The 25961-nt window shown below is 38.4% G+C and overlaps 1 protein-coding gene across 1 annotated transcript in view; it reads left to right on the top strand.

Moving 5' to 3' along the window:
* The window catches only part of ITGA9 (integrin subunit alpha 9), a 213720-nt gene that overhangs the window by 143686 nt on the left and 44073 nt on the right, over window positions 1-25961 (top strand). The window contains exons 19-23 of the mRNA XM_056485059.1: window positions 8010-8096; window positions 9441-9520; window positions 12631-12720; window positions 15389-15497; window positions 18848-18955. Of these exons, the coding sequence (XP_056341034.1) occupies window positions 8010-8096; window positions 9441-9520; window positions 12631-12720; window positions 15389-15497; window positions 18848-18955 (474 nt within the window). The remainder of the gene's footprint in view (window positions 1-8009; window positions 8097-9440; window positions 9521-12630; window positions 12721-15388; window positions 15498-18847; window positions 18956-25961) is intronic.

Genomic DNA, 25961 nt, shown 5'->3' with positions numbered 1-25961 from the left:
GAAAAGAAATATTTAGTTAGCATAGTACAGTGAAAGTCAGTGTAAGTCTAACTGGTCTGTTAAAATGAGAGTATGGCAGCAAAGGAGGTGGAACTTCTCAGAGTGGCACCAGATCCCTGCTTCTCCTTATAATTTCACCACCTGCCCTGCACATCCCTTAAAAGGTGGGAGGAACAAAAACACGATTCATTTTATTGGCTGGTTCTGAAAATTGTTTTGGGCTTAAACACTTGAGCTGAATGAACAATTCATGCTGCCTCTTTAGCTTCTGAGGTGTGGTGCTCTAAAAATTTGCTGTAATAGCTTTTCACCAGTGAAGATAAAAGTTTATGAGAGAGTTGGAAATATCTAGTAAACAGAAATATCTAGTAAATAGAAAAGTTTTTGTCTTTCCCTTTTTGCTCAAATATTTGCTGTCTTGGCTGGGATCAGTGAGCTATCTGTAAAATAGGTTCTGTCCAGAGACAAGAAGGAAGAGGTGAGAGACTTTAACTAATCTTACAGAAATAGCCATTTTCTTAAAAAAAGGAGCAAATCCAAGATTTGAAGTCAGACTTGCTGGGTTTCAGGGTGAGATGTGCCTACAGCGTTTACTAGTGAGATCATGGATTAAGACAGGAAATTTCTCCCTAATGCCAAAGGAAACTTTGTTTTTCCCTCTAGTTCTTTCTATGAAATAACAGTTGAGGTTCCCCAACCCCGTTTCAAGTTTATTTTCTGGTAATGAATTGAAGGATTAATTTATTATTAGAATACAGGTCCAGATGCCCCCTTGCCCCCCATCTTCCTATGTGGATTTGGCTGTGTGAATGTCAGCATACTCAGGTAGGTAGTTTTCCTTGCTTGTTAAGCATTGGGATGGTCAATTGGTGAAACAGCAGTTCACAGAATTCATAATGTGTGACATTCATATTTCTTGGTGTAGTTTGTTAGGGGAATATCTATGTGTGGAAAATAAAGGAAAACTTTCAGTGCCTGTGACATCTTTAAAACAAACCTTTGTGGTACACACATAATATCCTTCTATTCCATTTTATAATTTGATTTGATATGTAATATTCTTTAATCATTTCATTCAAGAGGTAAGATAAATGCTAGTTTCATGGCAAGGTCTAGATGAGCAAGTCTATATTGAGTCCATGACTCCCTCTCTGTAATATTTTTTCTAACAGGTAAGGATTGACAGTAATTTTCACATTATAGTTGCTATTGATACTGGTTTTTCATTGACTTGGCCTTCATGTTATTCACATTGTTACTTGCATTCCACTGTGTTTGGAAATTTCTTACAAGAGAGTAAGTGTTTGAAGGTTGAGATCCAGAGCTGTTATGTTAGAAGAGTAAAGCCATCTTAATTTCTTTCCATCATGAACATCTTTTTCCTCCTTTTGAGTAATTCTGTCACTTTGCTTTGGCAAGTGGAGAACTATACGCAGAAGAGTTTCTGACCAGAAGAGTTTCTGACCCCAAGGTGCTTGCCTGAAGTTACCAAGTAAACTATATTTCCATAAAGTGAAACAAAACTCATGGGATTTTCACTCTGAGAGGAGAAACTCCTTGAAATGCACATGAAAATATTTCCTGGATCCATGACTGCTCTTTAAGCTATGGCTACCCATGCTAACTACTGCAGTCTATCTCCAGAGCTATCAGTAGCAGGATGATTTTTTCCCCAGCTTGCAGTGTATACTCACAGCTCACAAGAGGCACTTCCCAGGTGGCCTGGTGCCACACTGAGTGCTGTCTCCACTGCCTAGGAAACTGGCCTCAGGGAAGCTGTGCATCCTGACACCGTGCACAGCTCTCCCTGAGCTTCCTCCCGTCCAATCCCTGGGTTGTGCAGTACTGAGAGAGTGCAGTATTGATGGCAGTGGTTGTTTGAAGGCTCTGTGTGTTTGGAACTCCTGAAACAGATGAGCAAAAGAAGAAAAACCAAACCCCAAAACTGCAGGCTCAGTTTGTGAGATACTGAGATTTCCAAACCAAAGTGGATTCCTGATGCCTTTGGCATTAGCTGTGGACTGATGGAGTTGGAGAAGGTCTGTGACTGGCAAGATCCAGAAACATGGAGGAAATACTGTCTGCTCAGTTACCGGAGAGGACTGCTGACAAAGACACAAAGCAGACATCAGACTGCTAGTTATCTATCTGAAGAAAAGAGAGGCTTAAAGGGCTTTCACAGATGATAATAACAACTTTTAGGAAGTATCTGAGGTAGATCAGACACACCATTTCAGTAATTTCAGATGATCTTGAATTATTGCAGAGTGCCAGTGAATTCCCAGTCAGTAACACCACTAATCCTCTTTGTGTTCCTGCAGTTTTAAAATATCCTACGAAGCACTATTTTAGAGGAAAGTGTGGTATCTGTGGAATTTTGTGTTAGAACAACTAAGCTCTGTGCACATGAGGAGGCCTCCAAGATTAAATTACTCTGAGCTATACTTGCTGTCAGTCATAAGGAAACTCAGTCAGAGCCAGATTTAAAAAAAAAAACAAAAAAACAATCCCTAGCTTTTTATGAGCTCAGGCATCCCTAATTGCACTGCATATGTGGATAACTGTGACCCACACTCACACTCTTTTGAATATCAGTTGCTGTAGAAAGAAAGTGCATTAGTATGTTCAGGAGGTGTCTGTTTAATTAATTGGTCCATCTTTATATCCTTTAAGCCTCAATGAAGGGATTTAGAGAACTGCGAGGCAGGGAGAGATAAGTAGGATCAAAATAAAAATCTTGCTTTCCAAACCCTAGAGAAACCCATGAGTTCTTGATAGCACAGCTGAAGGGCTTAGACCAAGGTCATGAAGAATGATTTGAAGGAGCCATTTCAAACATCATCAAAGAGATGAGTCTTTATTTTAGGTTCCTGACATGTTTGTTCTACCCAGTTTTGCAAGCCATGTGTGTAGGAAGCACATTACCAGCTGTGAACAGACTTATGTTTTGTGATATCTCCCAAAAGTAAGAAGTTCTTAAAATGTAGGTCAAGTCTATATAATTGTCCTGTTGTGTGGAACAAAATATCCAGATGTTCATCTAAGCTCTCATTTGGGAAAGTATCCTTTCTCACGTTGAAAGTACTGAGGAATAAGTATGCCTTTTAGTCAGGGCCCATGATAAGAATAAAAAACTGTACAAATTTAGCAAGTTTTCCCAGTGTCCTGTGTAAGCCTCTACCCTTGGTGCAGGTCAGAGCATTTCCCAATAGCTAGTGGGGATAGTTATAAAATGTATGTGCCAGAGAGAATATAGTAGGTAGATGCATAGTACCTAATTTTTGAGACTTGACTTAACATGAGGTGGACAGTGCAAACAACCCTCCCTTATGGTATTTTCTCAGGATATTTGTTTTAAGACTTCATGGATGAGGATGCCATTCATGATCCTCTGTGGTGTTAAGTGCACCAGTTCAGGCAGGCATCATAGAACAAGAAAACTAACAACAACAAGGAAAGCAGCAACAAGAGTGTGTGCTCTGACAACAGATGCAGGGTTCCTCTGAACTCACTCTTGTCATTCTGCTTTTGTATCCTTTGGAAAACAAGCAGCATCACAAGAAAAAATCCTAACAATTAAGTAAATTTTCAACATCTTCAAAACAAGAGTGTTCTGCCAACATATTATCAAGACTTCCAGGACATTTTCTCATCAGTTCCAGAATGTATGTGCTAGTAGCCAAGATTTGTGAGGAGGATTTTTTGCAATTTAAACAACAGCAATAAAAAAGACCTTTAATCTGAGTATAGCTAAGGAAAGAGAAATATAAGCTGCTGGCAAGTGTATTTTCTAGCAACTTGAGGTTTTTTCCCTTTTAAAATATACAGATTATTTTAATAATTCCTCAGTGAAATTTCAATGCCTTTCATTGATGGTTTTAATCAAAAGTTCTTTAAAAATAGCAGGTAATCAGAAGAGTTTTTGTAAGCATTACATGAACTCTGGCATAGATAGTCAGCAGTATTCAGCACAATACAGAAAGTACCTTTAGTTCATAAATTAATATAACTTTCTATTGAGAGCCACATGTGGCATATCCTTTTCACATGTTTAGTATTGTTCTGTTGCATCTCCTTGTTGACACTGCAGATGCAGTATCTACTTGTAGGCTGTGTAGAAAAGCAAAGAGCTAGCAGGTCATAAATGAGTGTTAAAAGAGTTGAATTCACCCCTTCTCTGTGAGAACACTAGTGAATGCAAAGCAACACAAATGACCTGTACTTAGATGAATGTTTGCTTTTGCTGATAGTCATAATATGGTAGAAGAGTTTTCAGATAGGTAGAAGCCTGACTTTAGAGTACCAGTGTTGAAGGGCAGTTAATGGGCTGGGGAAGAGTACTTAGAGAAATGTTTTAGGCAAGGAACTTGCAACCAGTCATGGGTGAAAATGAGTGGGAAGAAAGTTGAGGAAGTGGAGGGATGACTCTGGATTAGTGCCAAGGCAAACATCAGTTCAGAGGAGTGGTTCTACCTTTGGGGAAGAAATGAATGATGCTAAGGGTGGGAAAAATAAAAATCAAATATAAATATATGAACTGCCAGATCAGGCTCAGGAAGATTGGAGAGTTTTGGTTGGACATAAGTGAGGGAGAGGATGGTCAGGTTGTACTGGCTAGTCAGTAAGTCATCCCATTCAAACTGTGCAAGACTCAGGAAAAAAAGCCTATATGGGGTCTGATTTGAAACTGGTAAATCAAGATGAGGCTGAGGAAGTTTCAATGTCTTGAACTTGAGTGTTTCATTGCTCATGTTATAATGATGAGGAACCTTTTTTTTTTTCCTGTGATAAAGAGCTTAGAGAAACAGACTGTGAGCCAGCCTGGGCTTCGTATTTCTCATAACCAGGTCAACATTTGCAATGAAGTAATAATACAGTTATTTGACTAATTAGCTGACTATTTATCTGGTCGACTGAGAGTATGTAACACTCTGAAATGTTTCAGAAAGAAAGTTTTCCAGATAAAGCTTCACACTGTCTCGTTGGAAAGGAAATGGCCAACCCTTTTGGCTATGTTTTTGAGCAAGCTAGGAACTGCTATGAAGCTCATGCAGTAAGCTGAGTTTTTCAGATGGGCTGTATAGTCATAGTGAAGCATTGTTCATCAGCAAGAGGTGGTATCTGCAATTTCTGTAAGCCCTGAGTTGCAATGCTGTTCCCTGTTTGTAAGATAATACAGCACCAACCTTTCAGTGTCCTGGAGCAGTGTGAAAATTGAGTTTAGAGAGCTGACCACCATAGGAAGCCACATAAAGAAACAGTTTTCTCTCCCTCCAGAACAGCACAGTGAAATTGAAGCCTGAAGCTAAACAGTGAGCAGCGAAGGAAAACCAAAATATTTACTCATTAGCTGAGTTTCTCCATCTTAATCACAGAGCAAGCCAAGAAGTCCATGGGAAAAGTTTTTCTGGGTAGCCTTTAATTTTACAAATTTGTGGGAGGGTGAAACAGTATGATGAAGCCAAACTTATTTCTGGTGTTTCCTAGCATTGAAAAGTTTTATTGTGCACCATTAGTGGAATCACTCATGCTGGAAGGGACCCATAAGGATCACTAAATCCAGCTCCCTGTTCCTCATAGGACTCCCTAATTAAACCTGTAACCTAGAGCACTGTCCAGATACTTTCTGAGCTCTGACAGGTTTGGTGCCCTGACCACTTTCCTGGAGAGCCTGCTGCTGTAATTGACCACCCTCTCAGGGAATAAACTTTTCACACTCTCCACTCTGAACTTAAGTAATGTTGTAATAATATTTCATTAAACTGGACAGTATGCTAATGAAAGTCATTCCAATCAATCTTCCTGCATCTGTTAAACTTTCCCAAGCAACAATGGCAAAACCAGTGAATTCAACGTTATCTTGTCCTTTCCTTTCACAGCCAATAAAAGCGAGGGCATCTGCCTGCCAGCTGTCTGGTCTTCAAAGGCATCAATGTGCAAAATGAAGAAGGGGTGCTCTTCTTCTGTTATCAGTATGAGGGCTCTCTCAGTTATCCTGGTCTTTGACATCTCTGAAGGGATATGGCCTTGAGGAGAGGAGACAATATCTTGGATCTGTCTGGTCACTGTCACCTTCCTGGACAGCTGTGTAATTAGAAACCGTCCTTGAAAGAACAGAGGCTAGGTGTTGATGGAAGAGAGTTCATAGTTTGCCCCAGTTAGCAAGGGACATTTGATCGACCTAGAGCCAAGGATGTTTTCAGAGGAAACAGCTGTGAAATTTTTCATTTGGTTATGCAGCTGCTCAGACTTTGTGTTCTCTTGATCACTCTTTTAAAACTGGAGAACCTTCCAGATTCCTAAGAGGCTAGTGAAAGGGATGTTTTGCCCATGAAGCACTTTTTTATCTATTTTGTGTTCATTTAGAGGAGAAAATCTAGCACATATGTGTATGGTAGCTCTGTACTCCTGAAGCTAGATATTTGATTTGCTAAGCAATGCCATCTTTTATATTTCCAGAAATGGAAGCATGCTAAAGATTGCAAGGAAACAAATCCATAGAGAAACTGAATGGGAAGGGCACTGCTCTGGCATTTTAGTAGTATTGGAGTAATCTCACTCCATCAGGCATCTCCAGGTGTGCACTGATTTTCTCCTTACATTATTTTTACTTCTCATGAAACCAGTAAAATACTCTCTGAGTCAGGTAAGAGAGATAGATAGTATTTGATCTATCATTTTCTAGAAGTATGTGCCCAGATTTGAACCATGATTTTGAAGCTGAATGTCTGTAGAGCACTAATGTGCTCAGGTCAGAATGTGAAAGGCATTTCTTGGAGATGCCTATAACCAAGTGCATGGTTCAGGAAGCTCCTTCCACTTGTGCTTGTTCCAGCTGAGAGTGTAACTTTTAAGTGCATATTTGAAGTAACTCAGGAAATGTACATGAGCATGAGCTTTGCAAACTGCTGTAAATACTGAAAATAGGTCAAGTAAATCATGTGTTCTGTGGCAAAGAGATTCTCAGCTGCATATCTGGAATAAAATTAGCTTATAGATTGGGATATCCAAAATTTAGGCATTTTTATTATAGCACATACCATAAGCACTACAGTTTGGGTAATGATCTAATCAACAATAGGGCCTAGAGAGGTATCCAACCCAGTCTAAATTAAACACCTGCATTTGGTCTGCTGGACTGTTTTCTACATCCTTTTACTACCATGGGAGCAGTGGCATGTAATTCACATAGCAGTCACTTGCTGTGTAGGCTCTTAAAAGCATATATCAGTTTCCAGAGCTGATTCACACTCCTAAAGTTAAGTGAACTTAGATGAACTTGCCCACAGTGGCAAAGTATAAAACTGTTCCCTGATAATCTTGTAATGGGAATGTGCTCATCTGGAGCTAGGCACTGATTATATGGAGCAGTGAAACTTTCTATTCATCAGAAGAATTTCTGTTATAGTGGAGTCACCAATCAAGCAGGATAGGGCTGCTGTAATCTTTTGCATTTGAATTATTGACTGTCCATAGTCAATGTGTGTCATAAGGAGATGCTCATTCCTCTACTTTATCTATGCCACCATTGTCTCAGTAAAGAAGGTTTGTATCCACACCAGCATGGCTCATCTTGTGGAGCAGAGCATTGAATGTCACCAGAACCATCTGTGCATCTGTGTATGGCATGATTTGGTCACTGTCTCCCAACACTGTTCTCTCTTTATGGTACCTGGAAAAACTACCTTAGAAAATCTGTATTCTGCATAATTTGAAAGCTTTCTTTTAATAAATGGAGGGAAGAACTGAGTTATCCAAGAATTTGGGCTGATCCCCTGACTCCAGTGTGTTTAGTCATGCAGTATTTCCTCATGATCTGTCTCTTAGAGCAAGGTTCTGGTGGCTGTCTTCTTCCCAATGCTGGTCTGACTAATGTGGAATAAGGAAGTACAACACAGTGCTACGATGGAAATATTTAATTTTCCATAGTACTTCACATTGCTATTTCTTAGCAATCTTCTTTTTCTCCCCAAATCTGTAATCTCATGGTCTTTTTTATTTTCTTGCAGGAGGAGCTGGGCATTGCTTGTGAGTTACTGGAGTCAGATTTCCTCAAGTGCAGTGTGGGATTTCCTTTCATGAGATCCAAATCTACGGTAAAGTTGTGATATTTGCATTTGCAGAATTATGGTTCATTTACCTCTGTCTCCAAGGAGTGTCTGGAAAGCCAACTGCTCTTTTAAATGTCTGTGATAGATACTTTGTCTAGCTTGCTAAGCCAGATATCCAAGCCTTTCCCAGTTACAGAGAGTAGCTATCCTCTTTCCCACCAGACAGAGCCAATGGCAGTACCCTGGGCACTGCAATAAAATGGCTTTGAAAAATGGTGCAAGAGTTGCAGCTGTGAAAACCTTACCTATTTCCTCTGCAGAAAATTAGAAAAGGACTCTCTGTCTCACTTATGATGCCTCTGTGAGTTTTTTTGTCTTCTTTCACAAGTAAGTGCATTATAAAATGACAGTGGAAATGTAGTAATGGCTTTTTCATCATATGGTCTTCTGGTAGATTTTTTTAAAGATGGTTTTGTTCTGTAAAAGAAGATACACTCTCTCATAATGTTTGAAAACCCATCTGGGTTCTTTCTGCCACTAAAATTATCTACATGAATGAACAACACAGAAAAGTGAGAAAATGAGGAATAACCTATGGATGGCCTGAAAAAAAAACGAGTCTGAAATAGTTCAGAAAGTTTTAATTTGAAAAGCAAATCCTTTCCATTTGAATTGATGTCTCCTTTGACCCAGCATAAAAGTTTTTGTTTTCTGATTTTTTAATTGACTCTTTCTTGCTGTTTTGAAAAAGTAAAATATATTTTAAATGGAATTGAAAAAATACATGCAGTAGCAAAATATGATCTAGAATGTAAGAATGTAAGCCATTGAAAGCACAATGAATTTGGACAATTTGTTTTACTTAGCCAAAGTCTGTTTTAGAGTTAGGCAGAAAATTAACATGGAGAAGTTATTCATCAAAGTAAAATTCTTATTTCAAAATACCTGTTTTCACCCAGTATGATGGGTGTCCTGAATGCTGCTTTCGCTTGTGCCACTTGCTCCAAGTCTCCAAGTGCAGACCTGTGGCATGGCCTTTATTCCCCCGAAAGATCTCTTTATCAGCAAATAACACTGTGCTGAGATAGTTTCAGGTAGTGGTCCTCCTGTACTGGAAAACTCATTCCCAGGCAGATGATCTCCTCAAGAAATATCTTTGAATGGCAATTCTAGTATAGACATTCCTTTAATGAAGAAAAACCCAAACTCTGGAGTATTTGAAGAGAAACACAACGACTAAGATTTAAAAGCTAATTTGCAGTAGAGGAAGCACTATTCCATGTATCAAAATATGCTACTTTTGTTCAATTAGCCCAGTAAAATATAAATAAAGTTTCAGGTTTTGAAACAATATGCAGTGTCTCTAAATACTGCTTTTTCTTTGCACAGTATGAGTTCAATGTGGTCTTTGACACAACCCACTTGACTGGCCAGGAAGAAACACTCACCTTCCTTGTCACTGCCCAAAGGTAAGGGAATCCTTACATGTCTAGAAGACTTGGATATTCTTTGTTACATGAAGTGGGCATTATGTGTGCTTGACAATAGTAGCTGCAGATATGTATATGTGTAGTAAATTTGGTTAAATTACTGGGGCTAAATGCATGTATTTTGGTGATGCAGAGTAACTATGTATTGAAAATATGAAAATACATAATTTCTGAAAAATGAGGTAGGCTCATACATGGGTTTTCTTTGCCAGGCACTTGCAGTTCTGAAGGATCATTCTGTATTCTCTGAGTTGAAAGGCTCTTGTATTTCTCTTTGGGCTGTGTATCAAGCTCAGCTCAGCTGCAGTTGATGATCAACACGAGATGGACCCATTTGTTCCAGCATTTGAATGAAACAAACATGCTGGGATGCAAACCAAAAAAGATAAATGCTTTAATTAGATAGTCAAGGATCCCACTGTTAGGTCCTAAAGTCACATATATATTTTTCAGCCCTCTGGATCTTCAGTGAGCTGTGACAGACTGTGGAAAATATCTAGACAGGGTACTTCCAAAGGGCACTTGAAGTAGGATGTTGCCAAGTATGCATGCATAGGCATTTTGTCTTAGGCAGGATAGAAGGTGTGACACATGCTCTGTGCCTTCTAAGATGATGTACCATGAAGAAGCATGGGTGATTCTGTCACAAGCACTGTCAATGTCTGTATGGGAACCAATGTGCAGCTGTGCTAACATTGGCCATGAGCTGCTGCTTTGATGTGTTGGGTGTTTGACTAGCTGCTCCTCCCATTTGCTGTGTAAATGAGCCAACTTCATATCCTTATGTATCCAAATCAGGATCTTCAGCCTGAATTCTCCTCCCAAATGGGATGGCACCTCTACTCAAAGCCAGAGATGAGAGATAAGGTGCAGCAGCTGCTGAGTGACTGCTCTCATGAGGCACAGTCCTCCCCTGCAGTAACAGCTGTAGGTGGGAACAAGATCCTGCAGCATGCAGGACTGGTATGAGACATTGACAGTGAGACATCATGTCTTGCATGTTAGCAAAGTTTTATCCTCCATCAGAAGTTCATCATGTGTTCAGATGACCCTGTGATGCTTCTCAGTCAGAGACATCAGAATCTGCTAGGTGGATGCCAGCTGGTGCAAAGATGGCTCAGCAGTGCTTTAAATTTGTCCAGCCAGTGTTTTCCAGCCTTGGATAGCACAGGACTTCCCTCTGTAACCTCACTTCTTATATTTCTGTACCCTACCAGTGAGAAGAGTTAGTCTGTGCCTTTAGATGAGCAAAGAAATAAACAGTAATTGTTACACATTGAGTGCATTATGAGAAAGCTTCTCATTGCAGAAGGTTGAGAGAAGATTGTTATGTTTTGAAGGATTTAGCTAAACCTCCAAAGAGGGTAGTGCAGGTCTCAATGCTGATTACTCTCATTTTCTCTGTGCCTTTAGGTAAATGGCTTAATTCCCTGTCTGTCAAATGAGTGTAACAAAATCTTTCTGCCACAAGAGTTGCAGGGAGCCCTGAAGTAAAGTCAGTGTTAAGGAAATTGAGAGAATGTACCTGTGCTGCAGTCAGACTGCAATAGGTGAAGACATTGCTTCCACACAGAACTGGAGCTAGTCTGGCAGTAAGAGCTGGACAGGGAAGCTGTGTCAAGCTGTCATGGGAAAGCAAGTGCTGCCCTTCAAGTTGCCCTTGAGCCTGTCCCACGTAGCTGCAAATTTGGCAGTAGAATCTGTAACAAGAGCATGGTTCAGTATTGGAACAACTGGAGAAAGAAGTAAACATTACATTATATTGCTCTTGCACTATTTGGTTGTTTTTAAAAAACAGCAAACCTCCTTCTTTGCTTCCAGATGTGAACTGTTTTTCTAGAGCTGGATTCACTGAGTTGTGCTCTCCTTTTTTGACAGTACCTTTGCTGCATTTGAAACTCATAAGAACATCACCATGAACCCTGTATAGAATTTGACTTGCTTATTCTGTTTGCCACCATGGTACCTCGGTATTTATGTTGGATGAGAAATGTCTCCACTTTAGACTCCTCTGTGAGCCTATTCATGGGGTTCTTTCCCAGGAGTGAAAGTTCATGGGGTTTTCTGTCAGGGCCATAGTTTTATCAGCAGACACAGGCAATGTGTCAGCTGCAGAAAGCTGAGCTGTATCTAAGCATGTATGTAGCCAGCAGACTCTGTTTTTGTAATCTGAGCAATTCATAATCTGCATGGTATCACTGGGGATGTTACTGCCTCAGTGATGCTGTCCTCAAATATGACCTTTTGTTTTGCCAGTTTGATTTGTGAGTAAATCCAATGAGCAGCAAAGTAAAAGTGATTCCACAGTCACTGCTGAAGAAATTTGAAATACATGTAACATGTCTTTCAGGATTGTTGCTCTGAGCTCTCACCCAACAAACAGACTCGTATCAGAGTTAGAATAGTTGCAGGTTTGCATGCTAGACATGCATTACAGGAACCTTTTCCAGACTTCATACAAAAAGTATTCATACTGAAACAAACTGACTTAAATGAGAGGTAATTGCTCACTTTTCTCTCTCTTCTTTTTGGTTTTGACTGGCTTAGCCAGCTGTAAAGTAGAAGTGCTTTCATTTTGGCAGCTAAGTACAGGAAGAGAGAGAAAGAGAGGGTGGAATTGCTGAGAGGTTATGGCCAGTTCACTACAAGGGTCTTTCCCAAAAAACTGCTTGCAGTGGCAGCAAATTGGTACCATGGTACAGTGCAGGTATGCTGAAAACATTTTTTCATTTAATGAGTAAGGACCCTCTGTGCAGTCAGACTGGGAGAAAATGAACCCTTGCATGGAAGTCTAAATGCTCTTGCTTCTCTCCACTGTGTCTTATGGCTGCTGTAGTTACCCACAGACATTTGAATTCACACCTTGTTCCAATACACATTTTTTTGTTATGAGCCTGTTCATGTCACAGCCACAAAACTCATGTTTTTTGTGTGTGCCCTCTCCAAGTCTGGGTGAATATTTTTTAGGGGCTGATATCACTCAAATAGAGAGGCTCGGGGTACAAGGCAGAGAGATGGAAGCTGAGAAACTGTGATATATTGCAAAGGCTGTCAATTTGCAGTATGTTTATTTTTCCTTTCGGGCACAGTGGAAACCTAGAACGCACTGAATGTCTGCACGATAATACTCTGGTCCTGTCAGTGCCCCTGATGCATGAAGTGGACTCATCCATCAATGGGTAAGTATCAGTGACCAAATGAAAACAAAAACTACAATAATAATCCTCAGCATTATCATCATCCTAAGAATAACATCTGAGTGTCTTCCAGTGAAAAAATTAATTCTTCTCTTTGTTTACATGTAGCCAGACTGTTGTTTTGTCCTTGTTTCCCAGACTCTGGTCATTCCCACAATCTCATTCAATATCTGGAAATTTTATTCCTTTCAAGACTGCACCTCATTTTCACTACTTCCTAATTAATGCTAATTAGTTACCATCACATTTATAGTAGATATTTTAGTGATTGTGTTTGAATTCAAGTGATGCTGTAGATAGGATGGACCTTAAAATTAAATTTAAAAAGAACAAGTAAACCACATCTTGTTCATTAGGGCATGTCTTTAAGGAAATGGTTGAGAGTCACCAGGCCAAAGGTTATGACCAAATGTTCTGGAATTTTAAGGAGATTGGTGAAATCTAGCTGTTTGCCTTTCTGTTTAATTTCACAAACAGAATTTGCTTCTGTTTATTTTCCTGCTTCCTCTGTTCCCTAGTCTGTGAGGCATCTGACTACCAACTGCACAGCATCACTTGGCCTTTGAAATACTTGTTTAAGATGTAGCCACTGTGTCCTCTCCCTAAGGCTGCACGTGTATGAGCTCCTGCCTTTGTATTTGGGGCTCTTCCCTTCCACTTAAGCCTAGAATGAAATATTTGTGGTCAGTCTCAACAGTCAGACCATTCTTTAGCATAAACAGTGCTTTGAGTTGGAATTGGATGACCTGGTCACTGAAGATGAGTTGATATTCATGTAGACTGAGAAAATTGCCATTAATTCCTAAACTGAGGAGGCAGAAACTCATCAATAGTGTCCCCAGAGGGTCAGTGTCTGTTTCAGCCACCAGACTACAGGTATTGTCTAATGACCAGTGCAGGTTGGCATCAGTAGAATCACTCAAATATTCCCTTGACCACTATGCTACACATGAAGAAAACGTTAACCTGCACTGACGTGATTGGATTGAAAAGCTGAATAAACTCAGATTCAAGGCTGAGACTGGGTTTTGCCTCATAAACCTCATCTTGTTGGATAGAAATAAAATCCTTAATTACTGCCACAGCAGTACTGGGTAAAAGGTATGTGTGAGCCTGCTCAGAGGAAGGAAGTGCACTATCAGACCTCACAGGATGACTAGTGAGGACAAAAATCTCTATATTGAGAGTACAGTCTCAGCAGCATGCTCTGGAAGTTTTTGAATGCTTTCATTGTCGCTATTCTTTAGAAAGTTAACTCTTGTTTCTTGATGCTTTGATACTGATGGATTTTTATTCAGCTTTACAAGTATGAATGCTTTCATCTGTGTCTTTAGATCTCTGTTTATTACCTACACAATACTGCATGCCAAAACATAATTAAAATTGCTTTCTCTTCTTTCTCTTCAGAATGTACTTTTTTAAGCACAAGGTCTCTGAATTTATAAGCCCCACCCAAGTGCCTGTGTAGATTATATTTTTCTTTCTCATAAACAAGACTTAGTTAATTGAAGTTCACAGAAAAATCCAACTGCCAGAGAAAAGTTGGGTTTATGGGAGGGCACGTTCCCAGGCGTGGTAATATTAGTAATACATTTTTTTTTTTTTTTTTTAAACAGTATCTTTTTGAAGCTTGTTTTATTAGCTTAATTGTCCTATATTTGAATCTAGAGGAGCAAACTTCATTCCTGGTTATAAATAGCCCAGAATGGCGTGTACCATATTTGGGAGAAGCCTTCTGGCATAACATTGTAAATGGGAGGAGAAAATCTGTCTTTCACTGTTTCCCCTAGCTATCACTGGCACAGGATGCAGGCAGGAAAAAGGGAAATGTACCTAAACAGGCTTAAAATCCTGTCTCAAAGTGCTCTGATTCCAAAGGACAGCTTGGGAAGTAAGCAGAGTTTTAAGCAGTAGGGTGGATTAAGGTTTGTCTGAAAATACACCAGGACCCTTTCCATACAGTGGAGAAGCCTGAGATTAAAAGGAGATTATAAAGGATGCTTAAAGCACTCCTAGTCCTCTTCTGCAGATTTTCAGGTACTGTGGTGTGCTTCCAAGTAACTTCTGATAAAATCCTACTGCATTTTACTGTGTGATTAGAAGATAAGAGTGATTGAGGAAACTTGGACTGCTCCGCTCTAGTTGAAAGCAGGTTATCCCCCTCTAATCTCGCCTTTTGTCATCTGCTAATGATAAAGATAGTAAAACTTAGACAGTTAACTAAGTGTTTATTCCAGAAATGCTATGTAAATGTTAAATAAAATCGAAATGTTACTTTAGTGTATATGTAGCTTAAGGTATTCCTTGTAGGTACTGTTTCTTAACTTGGTCATGCAATGATTTCCTTTGTTAATCCAATCTTGGGCAAATCATCCATGGCAGGGGACCCGAGAGTGGAGGATTTGTGATAGGAAAGGAGAAAAAGATAAGTAATCAAAAGAAATCTGCTTCATTGGTGGGATGTTAACCCAGGTCAGTTGAGATGCTGCTTGCTGCCAAGAGAAAATCAAATCACAAAAAATAGATTAATGTAAAATAGTCCACATAGAATTTCACATGACTAGAAAGCAGGGTGCAATTCAGCTAGACATAAATATATTTCATTTTGGTCACAATTTCTGCTTACTAAATCTGTATCTTGGTCTTACAGAGAAGTCTTCCCTAGTTCATTTTTCTATGGTGATTCTGTGGAAGTGTCCAACTTTGTTCAGTTGGAAAACCATGAATGCCTTTTCCAGTCTCTCAACTTCACCCTGCAGGTAAAATCCATCCTTATTTTGACTGCTTTCCTGCTTGACAGCACATTCTTGTTTTGTATCTGTTTTATTTTGAGTGTGGTATGGGATTTTGTGCATGATTTTGCATCACAGTCATGGGTAGAATGGAAGCTTCGGACGAGGTTTATAAAGAAGACCCTCTTGTTGAGTTAGAAGGTTCAGAAAGAACTCCCTTGCTTTCTAAACTTCTCAGAAAGGAGTCTAGATGCAACTGGATCCAATCCTAGCCCCAGTGGGTCAACATTTTTATCTAAAGGTTATATAGGTGTACTCACTCATACCAACAACTGTGGGCAAATCTATTTTGCTCAGCCTCAAGGAGAAAACTTGAGGGACATCTCCACTCAAGGGGAGAATCCCCAGACCCTCTCCTGGAAATGGTGTGTTAGAAATCCATGCTGATAAAAGGTGGGACTGAGCTTTTATAGTAAAAATGATCAACTGTCACTCATGTCACTCATGCTGTGCCAGCTCAGCAGCTTTAGACAAGTTATCTGTGCCATCACTTGTTGATTCCTTTAATTCCTGTATCAGGAACTTTGCCTGTCACATCCTCACCAGTACCAGTTTTTGTCAGGAAATCCTATCTGTGTGTTTAACTTTGGGATTGATTAGTCAGCCTCAGCAGTCTCAGCACCAAAGGCAACATCCATCCATCCATCCAGCTTCTCCATCCATCATGGGTAACTTTTACAAATAGGGTTTAGTTTGTGTTGTTTTACCTCTGCTCAGGCAGAGAATCCTGCTACAATGCTGTACAATGCATTCTTGGTTGGGTACTATATTTACAGCAGGGATGGCATATGTCCATTATCTGCATATATTATGACAAGAGTTACAAACGTGGCACCTCACTTCCATATTAAAAAAAACTACCATTTGTTTCTTTCAACTTTTTTCACATGCTGAGTGAAGAGCCCTAGTTACTCAAGTGCCACATCTTGGACGAAGCCACATGTTGAGAGTGGAGGAGAAAGTCTTTTTAGTGGCATGGCCATTGAGCAAAGGAGTGGGCAGCCTTTATCCAAGAGAACAAACACATATCTGTGCTAGGGATTCAAGCTTGCTAGATGCCCCAGTATGAAAATATTTATAGCACTGATATATATATATAAATATAAATATATGTATATACTGATATTATAGCACTGATAAGAGTACAGTACAGGGGAGAGATGAGGGCACTAAAAAGACAGGTGTGAGAAGCTTTCAATAAATACCTCCTAGCATCTCAGCACTATTCAAGTGTTACATTTATGTTACACTTCACATGGCAGTTAGATGAGTTCTTGATGTGGCAAAATTCATGGATGGTTTGTTATAAGAAACTCTTGTGATGTGGCCAGAATTAACTGGCATTGTGTTTCACTGCTGTAACTGCATCTATTACAAGCCCTACAAATCCTTTTTCACCGCTAGGTGGGACTAGGGAATGAGAAGTCATGCAGAGGTAGGTTCATTTATTGTGAAAAATAGTGTTTTGTCATTTTTCTTTCTGTTTTCCTAGACTGAAAACTCAGCTCATAACAAATAACATGTCTGCCTCCATGGACAGATTGTGATCTAATTAAGCCCCCACAGTCATACAGTGCCCTTAGCTATTTACTGAAGGACTTGAAAGCAGGATTTCAGGACATAAAAGCTTTTGTGAACCAGGCTATTAATTCTTGTGATGCTGGTTTCCTTCTTGGGGGTTTATAGGTCTTCTTCCCTTCCTCCCCCTCATACCCAGGGATTGGTTAATCCAGATGACAAATGGATGCACTGGTGCTTTAACTAGATAAATATTTTCAGTAAAGCAAAGTGATAACAGGGAAGGGAGAGGGACTCTATGTATTGGCAGTGCCACCATTTGTCCTACCAAATGCTCTTGTATCTCATGCACACACTTAGCAATTGCAGTATTTTTTTTTTTTCCATATGGAAGTAGAAGAACAAGTCACACATCTTTCCTCCAGAAATGGGGTAAACCTTATAACTGTGTGTATCAGAGAGAAAAGGTAGTTTCATAATAGGCAAAGCATTGTTTGTATCACTCTTGGCCTAATTATTTTCTGCCATATATTTAACTTGTCCAGATGGAGAAAAGTAATAGTTCCTTAACCAAGAGAAAAAGATGAGTTACAAGAATATGGGCCTTTATAGCAGTTTTTAGATGTGAAAATCTCTACTAGATCAAATATGAACAAGGAAACAGAAAATGTCTTTTCTGCAGTAACTCATACCTTAGTATGAGATCTTAGTGAGATAATCAAAGTTTTTAAAATGTCTAACATGAAGCATTATGTTCGTATTTCATGCAACATTTATCATACTCTATTCTAATGGGATTTCTCCCCCTGCCTGGAGCCTCAGGGCTTTTGTGAGGATTTGGCATTGCAAACTAGTTCTCTTTATTAGTCAGGCATTTCTTCAAATATGAACAGTGTTTGAAGAATGAAAACCTATTGGTTTTAATATTTATACTTTACACAATTAACAACTGCATGTTACATCTTTTCATAGTAGTATTTCAGTGTGGATAAATATTGTGATGGGCTTCATGTTTTTACTTAAATGTTTTTTTTATTGCATTTATATTTGTGCTGTTAAAAGGACCAGAAAATATTTTTCCTAGTAAAAAAATACAGATACAAATGAAAACTTACTTTAATTTCATTTTATCCATGGATTATTTCTCTTCAGCAAAATGCCATAAATTTTGGAATTTTCACTGGATACATTTAGGTGGTGAGCGGGAAATTTTTTGAGTTTTTGTGGAAATTTTGGGGGCCAGGGAGTGATAGGAAGCTAATATTTTCCAGTAAAAGGGTAATTTAATTGAAAATGCCAGACCTTGAGTGGAAGTTGTTCACATGCATTTCCTGGCAACTCACTCAGAAAACCCACAGTCCAGTAGTCAAAGTAATTGTTTGGCTTCTGCTCCATAAGGAAAACATATGCAGAATATCATGCAGTGGTTACCAGATGGAAATGAGAATTTTAACTGAGACAGTAATATTTCTTATAACCTTCAAGATTTTGTTACCAAAACACACAGTGTACTAGCAGTGTCTCTGTATACAAAATAGAATTATTATGCTGTTGATGACTGGCAATAATCCTGCTTCTCCTTTGATGTGTGAGACTGCTAGGTAAGCTAATCTTTTGACTTCATTCTGAAAAATGAAAACACTTGAAAAAGAAGTTTTAATCTGGAGACATTGAAAAACCTGCACAGTACTTGTATTTCTTGAAATTTACCTGTACTCCCAACTCTGAATCTACAGTAGTTTTCCATTTATGAGAAGTCAAATGTGCAATTTTATTTGTATTAATTTTTTCCCTTACAGGTTTACAATGCTGGACCAAGCACTCTTCCTGGAGCTTTTCTTGATATTTCAATTCCAAATCGCCTCTCTGCCACTGGAGCTGAAATATTTCATATTCAGCAGATGATGGTGAGTATGTTGTGATGTGCTCTGAGCCCAGAGAGGCACTGAGAGCTACTGATGACTAGAACAAAAGAAGTCCACAAAAACTCATTCACTGAGCTGCTTTTTAAGACAATCAAAGGCTCCTTGCATCTGTGGCCAGATGTTAAGAAGCTAAGCCCCTCCAGCTGTTGGCTGTTCTCCCTCACCTAGGGCACAGGTGTATGTTCCTGGTTTCCTACAATGCCTTTTAAAACTAGGTCAGGCTGATGCTGAAGGAAATATAGAGAACACTTCCACAAGTCACACCTGCAAAGAGAATTGTCTCTTAATCAGTTCTTCCTGACTGGGGAAGGATTAAATGGTGTATGATATATCAGTAGGATGCTTTATCAAGCTGACTCAGATTCCCTGGGTTATTTTTTTCTGTGGTTATCAGCTAAGTCTGAATACATTATCTATATCTATTTTGCTGTAGTCCATGTTATAATTGGCTCTTTTTTGAGTGTTCTTTTAGCAAATGTAAATAATAGAGGAAGTTATTCTTTCAACACAATGTTTTTCTAAAGATGATTTTGTGTGTTTTCAAAAAAATTCAACATAAACTGTGGTAGACAAATTCTTAGATTTAATTTCTAATATTTATTTATTTATGTATTTATTTATAAATTTTAAAGCCCTTGTTAGACCACTAAAATGTCATCATTTACACAGCAGTGGCCAAAAGACAGAAACCTTACTACTAAGGTAAATTTATTGCTGAAATTCAGAGTAATCTGCCTTTGTGAAATTAAACCAGCTCTTTGGGATAATTGAAAGGAAGTATACAAGTATACTTTTATGTTGTTGGTTATTTTTCTAGCCTTTTAGCTGAAAAGTATTACCTGTTATGTAGGTAACATTGCTACTGAATATGTGTAAATATAGATCTGAAAGATCTTTGTAAGCAGGTTGAGAAGATTTTTTGCTGTTGGAAAGTATGAGATAAATATAGATATGGCTTACAGGTGGGCATTAAAGACAGAATGATTGAGAAACAAAAGGGGATACTGTATGAAGCCATAGTAGTGTATACATGGAGTCAATTCACCAACCAGACTTAATTAGTTCTCCAGCCTATGTATCATTTTCTGTGGCATTTCCTTTTAATGTTTATTTAGTCCAGCTTTATATGCAGATCACCTTTCCTTTGACACATCACCTGCCAAAGTACCATGACCCATTTCTTTGTTCATTCCCTGGTCTCTGTGTGCTCTAGCTCACACACAAAAGGTGGGTTCACAGCAGCTGCAGAGAAGTGGGAATCTCCTTAATGGATTTTATTTCCCCAGGTGTTGATATCTCCTCTAAAGTCAGTCATCCTATAAAGGAGGTCCCAGCTGGGTGGTGTGGTCTTGAGCATTGTGGTAACTAACAAATGCTAGCAGGATTTGTATTAGTTTTCCCCAAAAACAGGTTGCATTTCTCTGCATATGATCTGACTGAATTTTAATTAAGAAATTTGTTTTTGTAGAAATGTTAAATGCTGTTGTGAGACCTCTTTGCGGGTAGTAGGCAAGTATGTTTTTATGAGAGATGTCTGCCTGATACACTGGCATTCCAGTAATTTTGAATACTGATTTTGGGTATAGGGTCAGTAGAATTCTCCTACATGACTTTGTAAATACCTCTAGCATGTTAATAAATGTGAGCCAAGAAAATCCTGTCTGGGCTAGTGGTTATCCTTGCTTTACAGATACACAGTTAAAACACCAAAAGGTTTATTTGACTTCACACAGGAAATTTATTTCAGAGCCAGGCACTGAACCAATGTATCCCAAATCTTCATATTGTAACAGAGAAAGCATGCCAGTCTCTTTCCTACTGTTCTCTCCCAGTGAGTTTATATTGACTGAAAATGGAACTAAAATAGTGAAGTTTTTCAGCTTTTCATAGAATAGATATAATTAAACAAAGAAACCTAAAAGGAGATTTAGAAAATTGTTTACAACAGCTGTTTTTCCAAGACAATTTTTGTAAGCATAGTCATAAAATATTTTGCTTATTCCCAGAATCTAGACTTCAATAAAGATCCTTTCAGTCAGTGCAGGTGTTTCTGTCATTAATTTTTTATGCCTATAATCCAGCCATTCTAGCTGTCAGTGCTGCCAAAACTTTGAGAATAGCTGTCATTAATACAGAGGATTAGGAATTGTCATTTATCTCTAAAATACACTTGGGATTTGATGTCATAATGGTTTTTATCCTAAAGGTAATAATTCTACTGCCACTTCTCTGATACACAGTAAGGCAGTGAAATTTATGAGTCAAAATGCATAGATAAAGCACTAGAGTTTGTCTCAAATACACATAAACCACACAAGATAGTTTCAGGAGCAAACTCCCTCATATTGTGTTGACTGAGCTAGTCTTTCAGGCAAAAAATTAATAGCAGGAAGACAGTCACATATGGCTCACTGGAACAGTCTGTATCTCTGGGAGGTGTTAATAGGAACTATTATCTGCTGCTCTTAGAGGAAATGACAGCCCTCATGCTTCCTCTGTTCCTGCCATTCTGAGCTCTTGGCTTTATTGCAGAAACTGTTTTAACATTTTGTATGAGACAAATTCACATCATGGAGATGTTTTGACATTTGGAGTTCTGCCTCAGAGATGTTCAGATGCAATTCAAGGACTACTGGGAGCAGCACTGCAGTTTCTGCAGCACTTCCCCCAACAAATCCCCCAACACATATATAAGGGAATGAATCAACAATAAAAGCCAGAAGTAAATGAGAAAATGGATAATTGTAAGAAAACCAGGAAAAAAACCCCCAAAAATTTGACATCCTCCCTATTAAATTTTTTTAATGAATATAAGATACTAGAAGTTTTCAAATCATTTTAGCTAGGAAAGTTCACCTCTGACATTGGTTTTGCATCTTCAATAATCAGTGGCAAATGTTATTTTGGAAACACTTATGTCAAACTACTACCTGTTTGTTTTTATATATTTTTGTATTTGCTTTCTTGCAAAGGTTGAAAACATAATGAATTAAATACCTCAGCTTGTTAGTAACAGTGTTGTGATAGAATAGAATAGATGATGACATAGAAGAGCTTCACATAAGCAGAGAAGTTAGTCTTAATGCAAAGGTATATTCTCCACTCTTCAAGCCATTGATTATCTATTCTTCCCAAAAGAAAACCAGTGCTCATTATATTTGTGTATGTTTTTGGTTTTGAACTGAAAGAGAAATTATTTCCTTTGTGTACCCAGCAAGGGATACACAAGGCCAAAGGAAACACCACCAGACTTGCCAGCCAAGGAGCTAATTTCTAGGATCACCAAGAAGATTTTTGCTATGAGAGTTCCTACTAAATTAACCCAGGGTATTTCCTGAAGCTGTTCATAAATTAATGATGTATCCAGGATTATTCTGGTGCTGGCTTTATGGAACTGGATCAGATTGTTGATTTATTTTATTTTCATTGAAGGTAAATACAATTGTGAGAAATTAACAGCTGGAAACCCAAATTTGTCTATTTGAACTGGATTATCCTCTTCCCTCCTCTTGGAGGGACCAAGCAGAGCCCTGGGTGAATCAATACCAAGAATATAAAAAAAACATGACTGAGATAAGAATCGTGTTGGAAAGTAAGATGCAAGACAGTCTCTTCAGAAAGAGTTTGCAATTTAGGCAATGATATAAAAAGGAATTCAGAAGAAAGAAGGAAAGAAATACTGTTCTCAGTTTTTTGATGACCAACTCCCTCCTCGCATGTAACTGTGGATGTCTAAGTCTAGTAATTACTGTTTTAGTGATTGCTATTAAGAGAATATATTTAAATTACTATGTTTCCTTACTCTAGCAATTAATGGAGAGAGAGGCATAGAAGCAGCTCTGAAGAAGCACTTGCCAGTCTCCACTGATAATACAGAAACCACCTAGTCTCCCTGATTTTCCCTAGGCTTCTAAACTTTGATATTGAGAATTACTTACAGAGAGTGAAAAATGAGTTATACTTCATCTTGTGACTCCTGTCCCCATCAGCCTTAAATGGGCCAGTTAGCCCAGGCCACTAGTTCCTGGTCCAACCCTTCCCATCACTTCTGTTTAGGGAGCAAAATAAAAAGTCCTTCTCTTGCCAGGACAAAGAGAAGTCCTCCAGTTGTCCTGTTATGTTTAGCATATTCATTTCACACTTCTGTCTTCTTTCTGCAGAGGTGAGACCTGCATTGTGCCTTTAGGATAGCTGGATATCAGTAAGATTTTAAAAAGTAAAGAAAAACTGAATGAATTAATGGAAGAATTGAAGAGAATTCCTTTTACAGGTTGCCTTTTAAGTTGATAGCTGCCTGAGCATGGGACTCTAGAAACACTTGTCATTTTCAATAGGGAAAGCTGTGTAGAATAAACATTGATCTCTTCTTGTGAATGTTGAAAGAGAAAAAGGGAGTCAGTCCCAGAACTATAAGTGCTGGCTGATGGCAGGTTACATTTTGTAAGGCCAGTTTGTATAGCAGTCATGTAATTTTTCTTCCTGCATTTGCACAGTAATGTCTGTAAGGAGCAGAAAGAAGTTAGGGAGAAGAGTTAAAGCTTGCTGTCTCATTCCATGAAAGGTCCCAAACTAATTGAGGTTTTTCTTCACTTGCAGAATGTAAAAGAAATATAGTCAATTTTAAAACGTTAAGTGTAATTTCTGCTTATTATCTGTATGTTTTAGCTTCTAGCATAGAAATAAGATGCTTTGTCTGCTGCAATGCTAGTGTTTAAAATCTAAAACTAAACTAAGAAGGACTGCCAAAGATCTATAAAGTGTTGTTGGGCATGAGTATTCCTTGAGGCATATGCTGAGATTGTCAAGCTCACAGCTACATGCTCCACATAGAGAGACAAGCCTGTATATTGATAAAATTATGTAGAAAACCTCTTGTTTATTGGTAGATGGTTTGTTTATTTATGTAATTTGATATTTCAGGTCTTATCTCTGAAAACATATATGTGCAGTCCCAGCATAGAAATATTTGCTGATAGTATTTGATACAGCTTTTTGGTTTTTTTCTTTCCAGCAGCAATTCATGCCACATTTGACAGAAGGATTGTACAGGAACATTTTGCACTTACAGCAAGATTTATTTTAGCCCTTTGTGTTAGTAATCCTGCATGTAGTCTCTTCATTTCAATGACTTACACACACTGCCATACACATATTTTGGCCCTGTATTTAAAGGCATAGCTAGATGGCTGGAGGAAATTATTAATTCCAGGGAACATATTGTACAGAAATTTGTACAGAAAACTGTACAGGTTCTTTCTGACCTTCCTGCCTCTTTCACTTTAATTGCTTTTTAAATGGCTGTTCCTAAACATTTTTCCTTAGGCAGTTAGGAGCCCTTTTCCTTGCAGGAGAAACTGGTGCATCTGCCATGTCCAGGATGGCTGTGAGGAGAGGCAGAAGCATATATTGTGGTCCAGCATGGCAACTTGCCTTTACACAGGAGCAGGGAGCAGGACTGCAAGCAGCTTGGAAAGTTCCTAATGTCAGCATGATGAACTGAAACTCTTTATGCCAAGAAGAACTTTGCTGCCTTTTAAGTTTCCATTGTTACAGGAAAGGCTGCCCAGCCATAAAATTATGATTTTTCCTAAGTGAAGACCTTAAAATCTAAAAAACTCCAGCATTTTTGCCATCTGCATCATAATAGAAAAGCTGTGCATTGGTCAGAGCTCACATAATTTCCAATGTTTCAAAATAATCTTTTCATGCATTGCTGAGTGAATCCTTGAAGATGGAGCAAAACTTCTTAACATGGAAGAAAGTTTTCTGTGACTTCCTAGTTGGGGTCTTTAGATGAAACCAGATTTGAACACGTTTTTTGACATTTTCCAGTTGTTTTGATCAAATCTTCTAGAAATGAAAGTGATATGGTATTTGTATAAGCAGTAGATTTTTTTTTGAAAATTCTGAAGAGGATGTTCTTGGAAAAGGCATTTTGAATGTAAAAAAATAATTGTATTTCAAGAATGTCTAATAATATAAAAACTAAGGCATTGAAACACAGGGAAAAACCCTGCTCATGATTAGCTTCTGAATGAAAGTGAAATTTGTCAAATTACTTAGTTATTGAAATTTTACAACACTGTCCCGCCCAAAATCATGGCCTTTCAAATGAGCAGCAGTTTCATTAATTATTGATTAATTTTGGGCCAGCTGAAAGTGTTGCTACTTTGTTAATGGCCCATAGCTCCTATTTTTTTGGCTGAATATGTGAATTCCAATTTTGGAAAAGAGGCTGATTTGTCTTTTGATAAAAGGAAATTTCAGATAAAGACATGAAATATAATGGATATATAAATAAGGAAGCAGGAAGTTTGGCAGATTACCAGGAGTAATCATGCAGTAATCAGGAGTTTTGGTGAGGTGTGGAAAAAAAAATAAAATATATACATATATATATATAGTTGGGTTTTTTTGTAAGCTTCCTAGCCAGAGAAGGAAGCTTCCCCTGTTGAAGGATACTGAATGAAAAGAAAGTCTACAAATGGTTTTTAAATTTTTTTCTTCTTTTTGGAAGAATGAGTGCAAGAATTCACCATTTTTCCATTGGTAAAGCTTTTCCTGCCAAAACAATGAAGAAGGAAATTCAGAAAGTAATTGCTTGACAAATTCTTTTAACACACAATCCTGCTTTAAATCCTGACTCTTAGACTAACCTTTCTTTTCTATAACTAATGTACAAGATTTGTGGTGTAAACGAAGGAAGCAAAAAACAAGGAAGCATTTAAAACAATGGTATCTATGCATATCTGGTGGCAGAAGGGTTTTCCTCCCTGTTCATGTATCAGAGTGAAAATGAGCATATTTTATTGGATTTCTCTCCTGCCTTTGCAAGTATATCGTTCCAGTCTTGTGAAAGGTACCAGATGGTATCAAAAGTATCAATAAACCATTTCTTGGAGGAAACTCTGAGGATGTCTTGGAAACAAAGGACAACCTCTGCTTAACTTAATATATCTCCTCCATCCCCCAAGAGGTTTTTTGAATG

This window comes from Oenanthe melanoleuca, chromosome 2 (genome assembly GCF_029582105.1).
Source record: "Oenanthe melanoleuca isolate GR-GAL-2019-014 chromosome 2, OMel1.0, whole genome shotgun sequence".
Classification (NCBI taxonomy): Eukaryota; Metazoa; Chordata; class Aves; order Passeriformes; family Muscicapidae; genus Oenanthe; species Oenanthe melanoleuca.
This window is presented reverse-complemented; position numbering and strand designations above follow the sequence as displayed.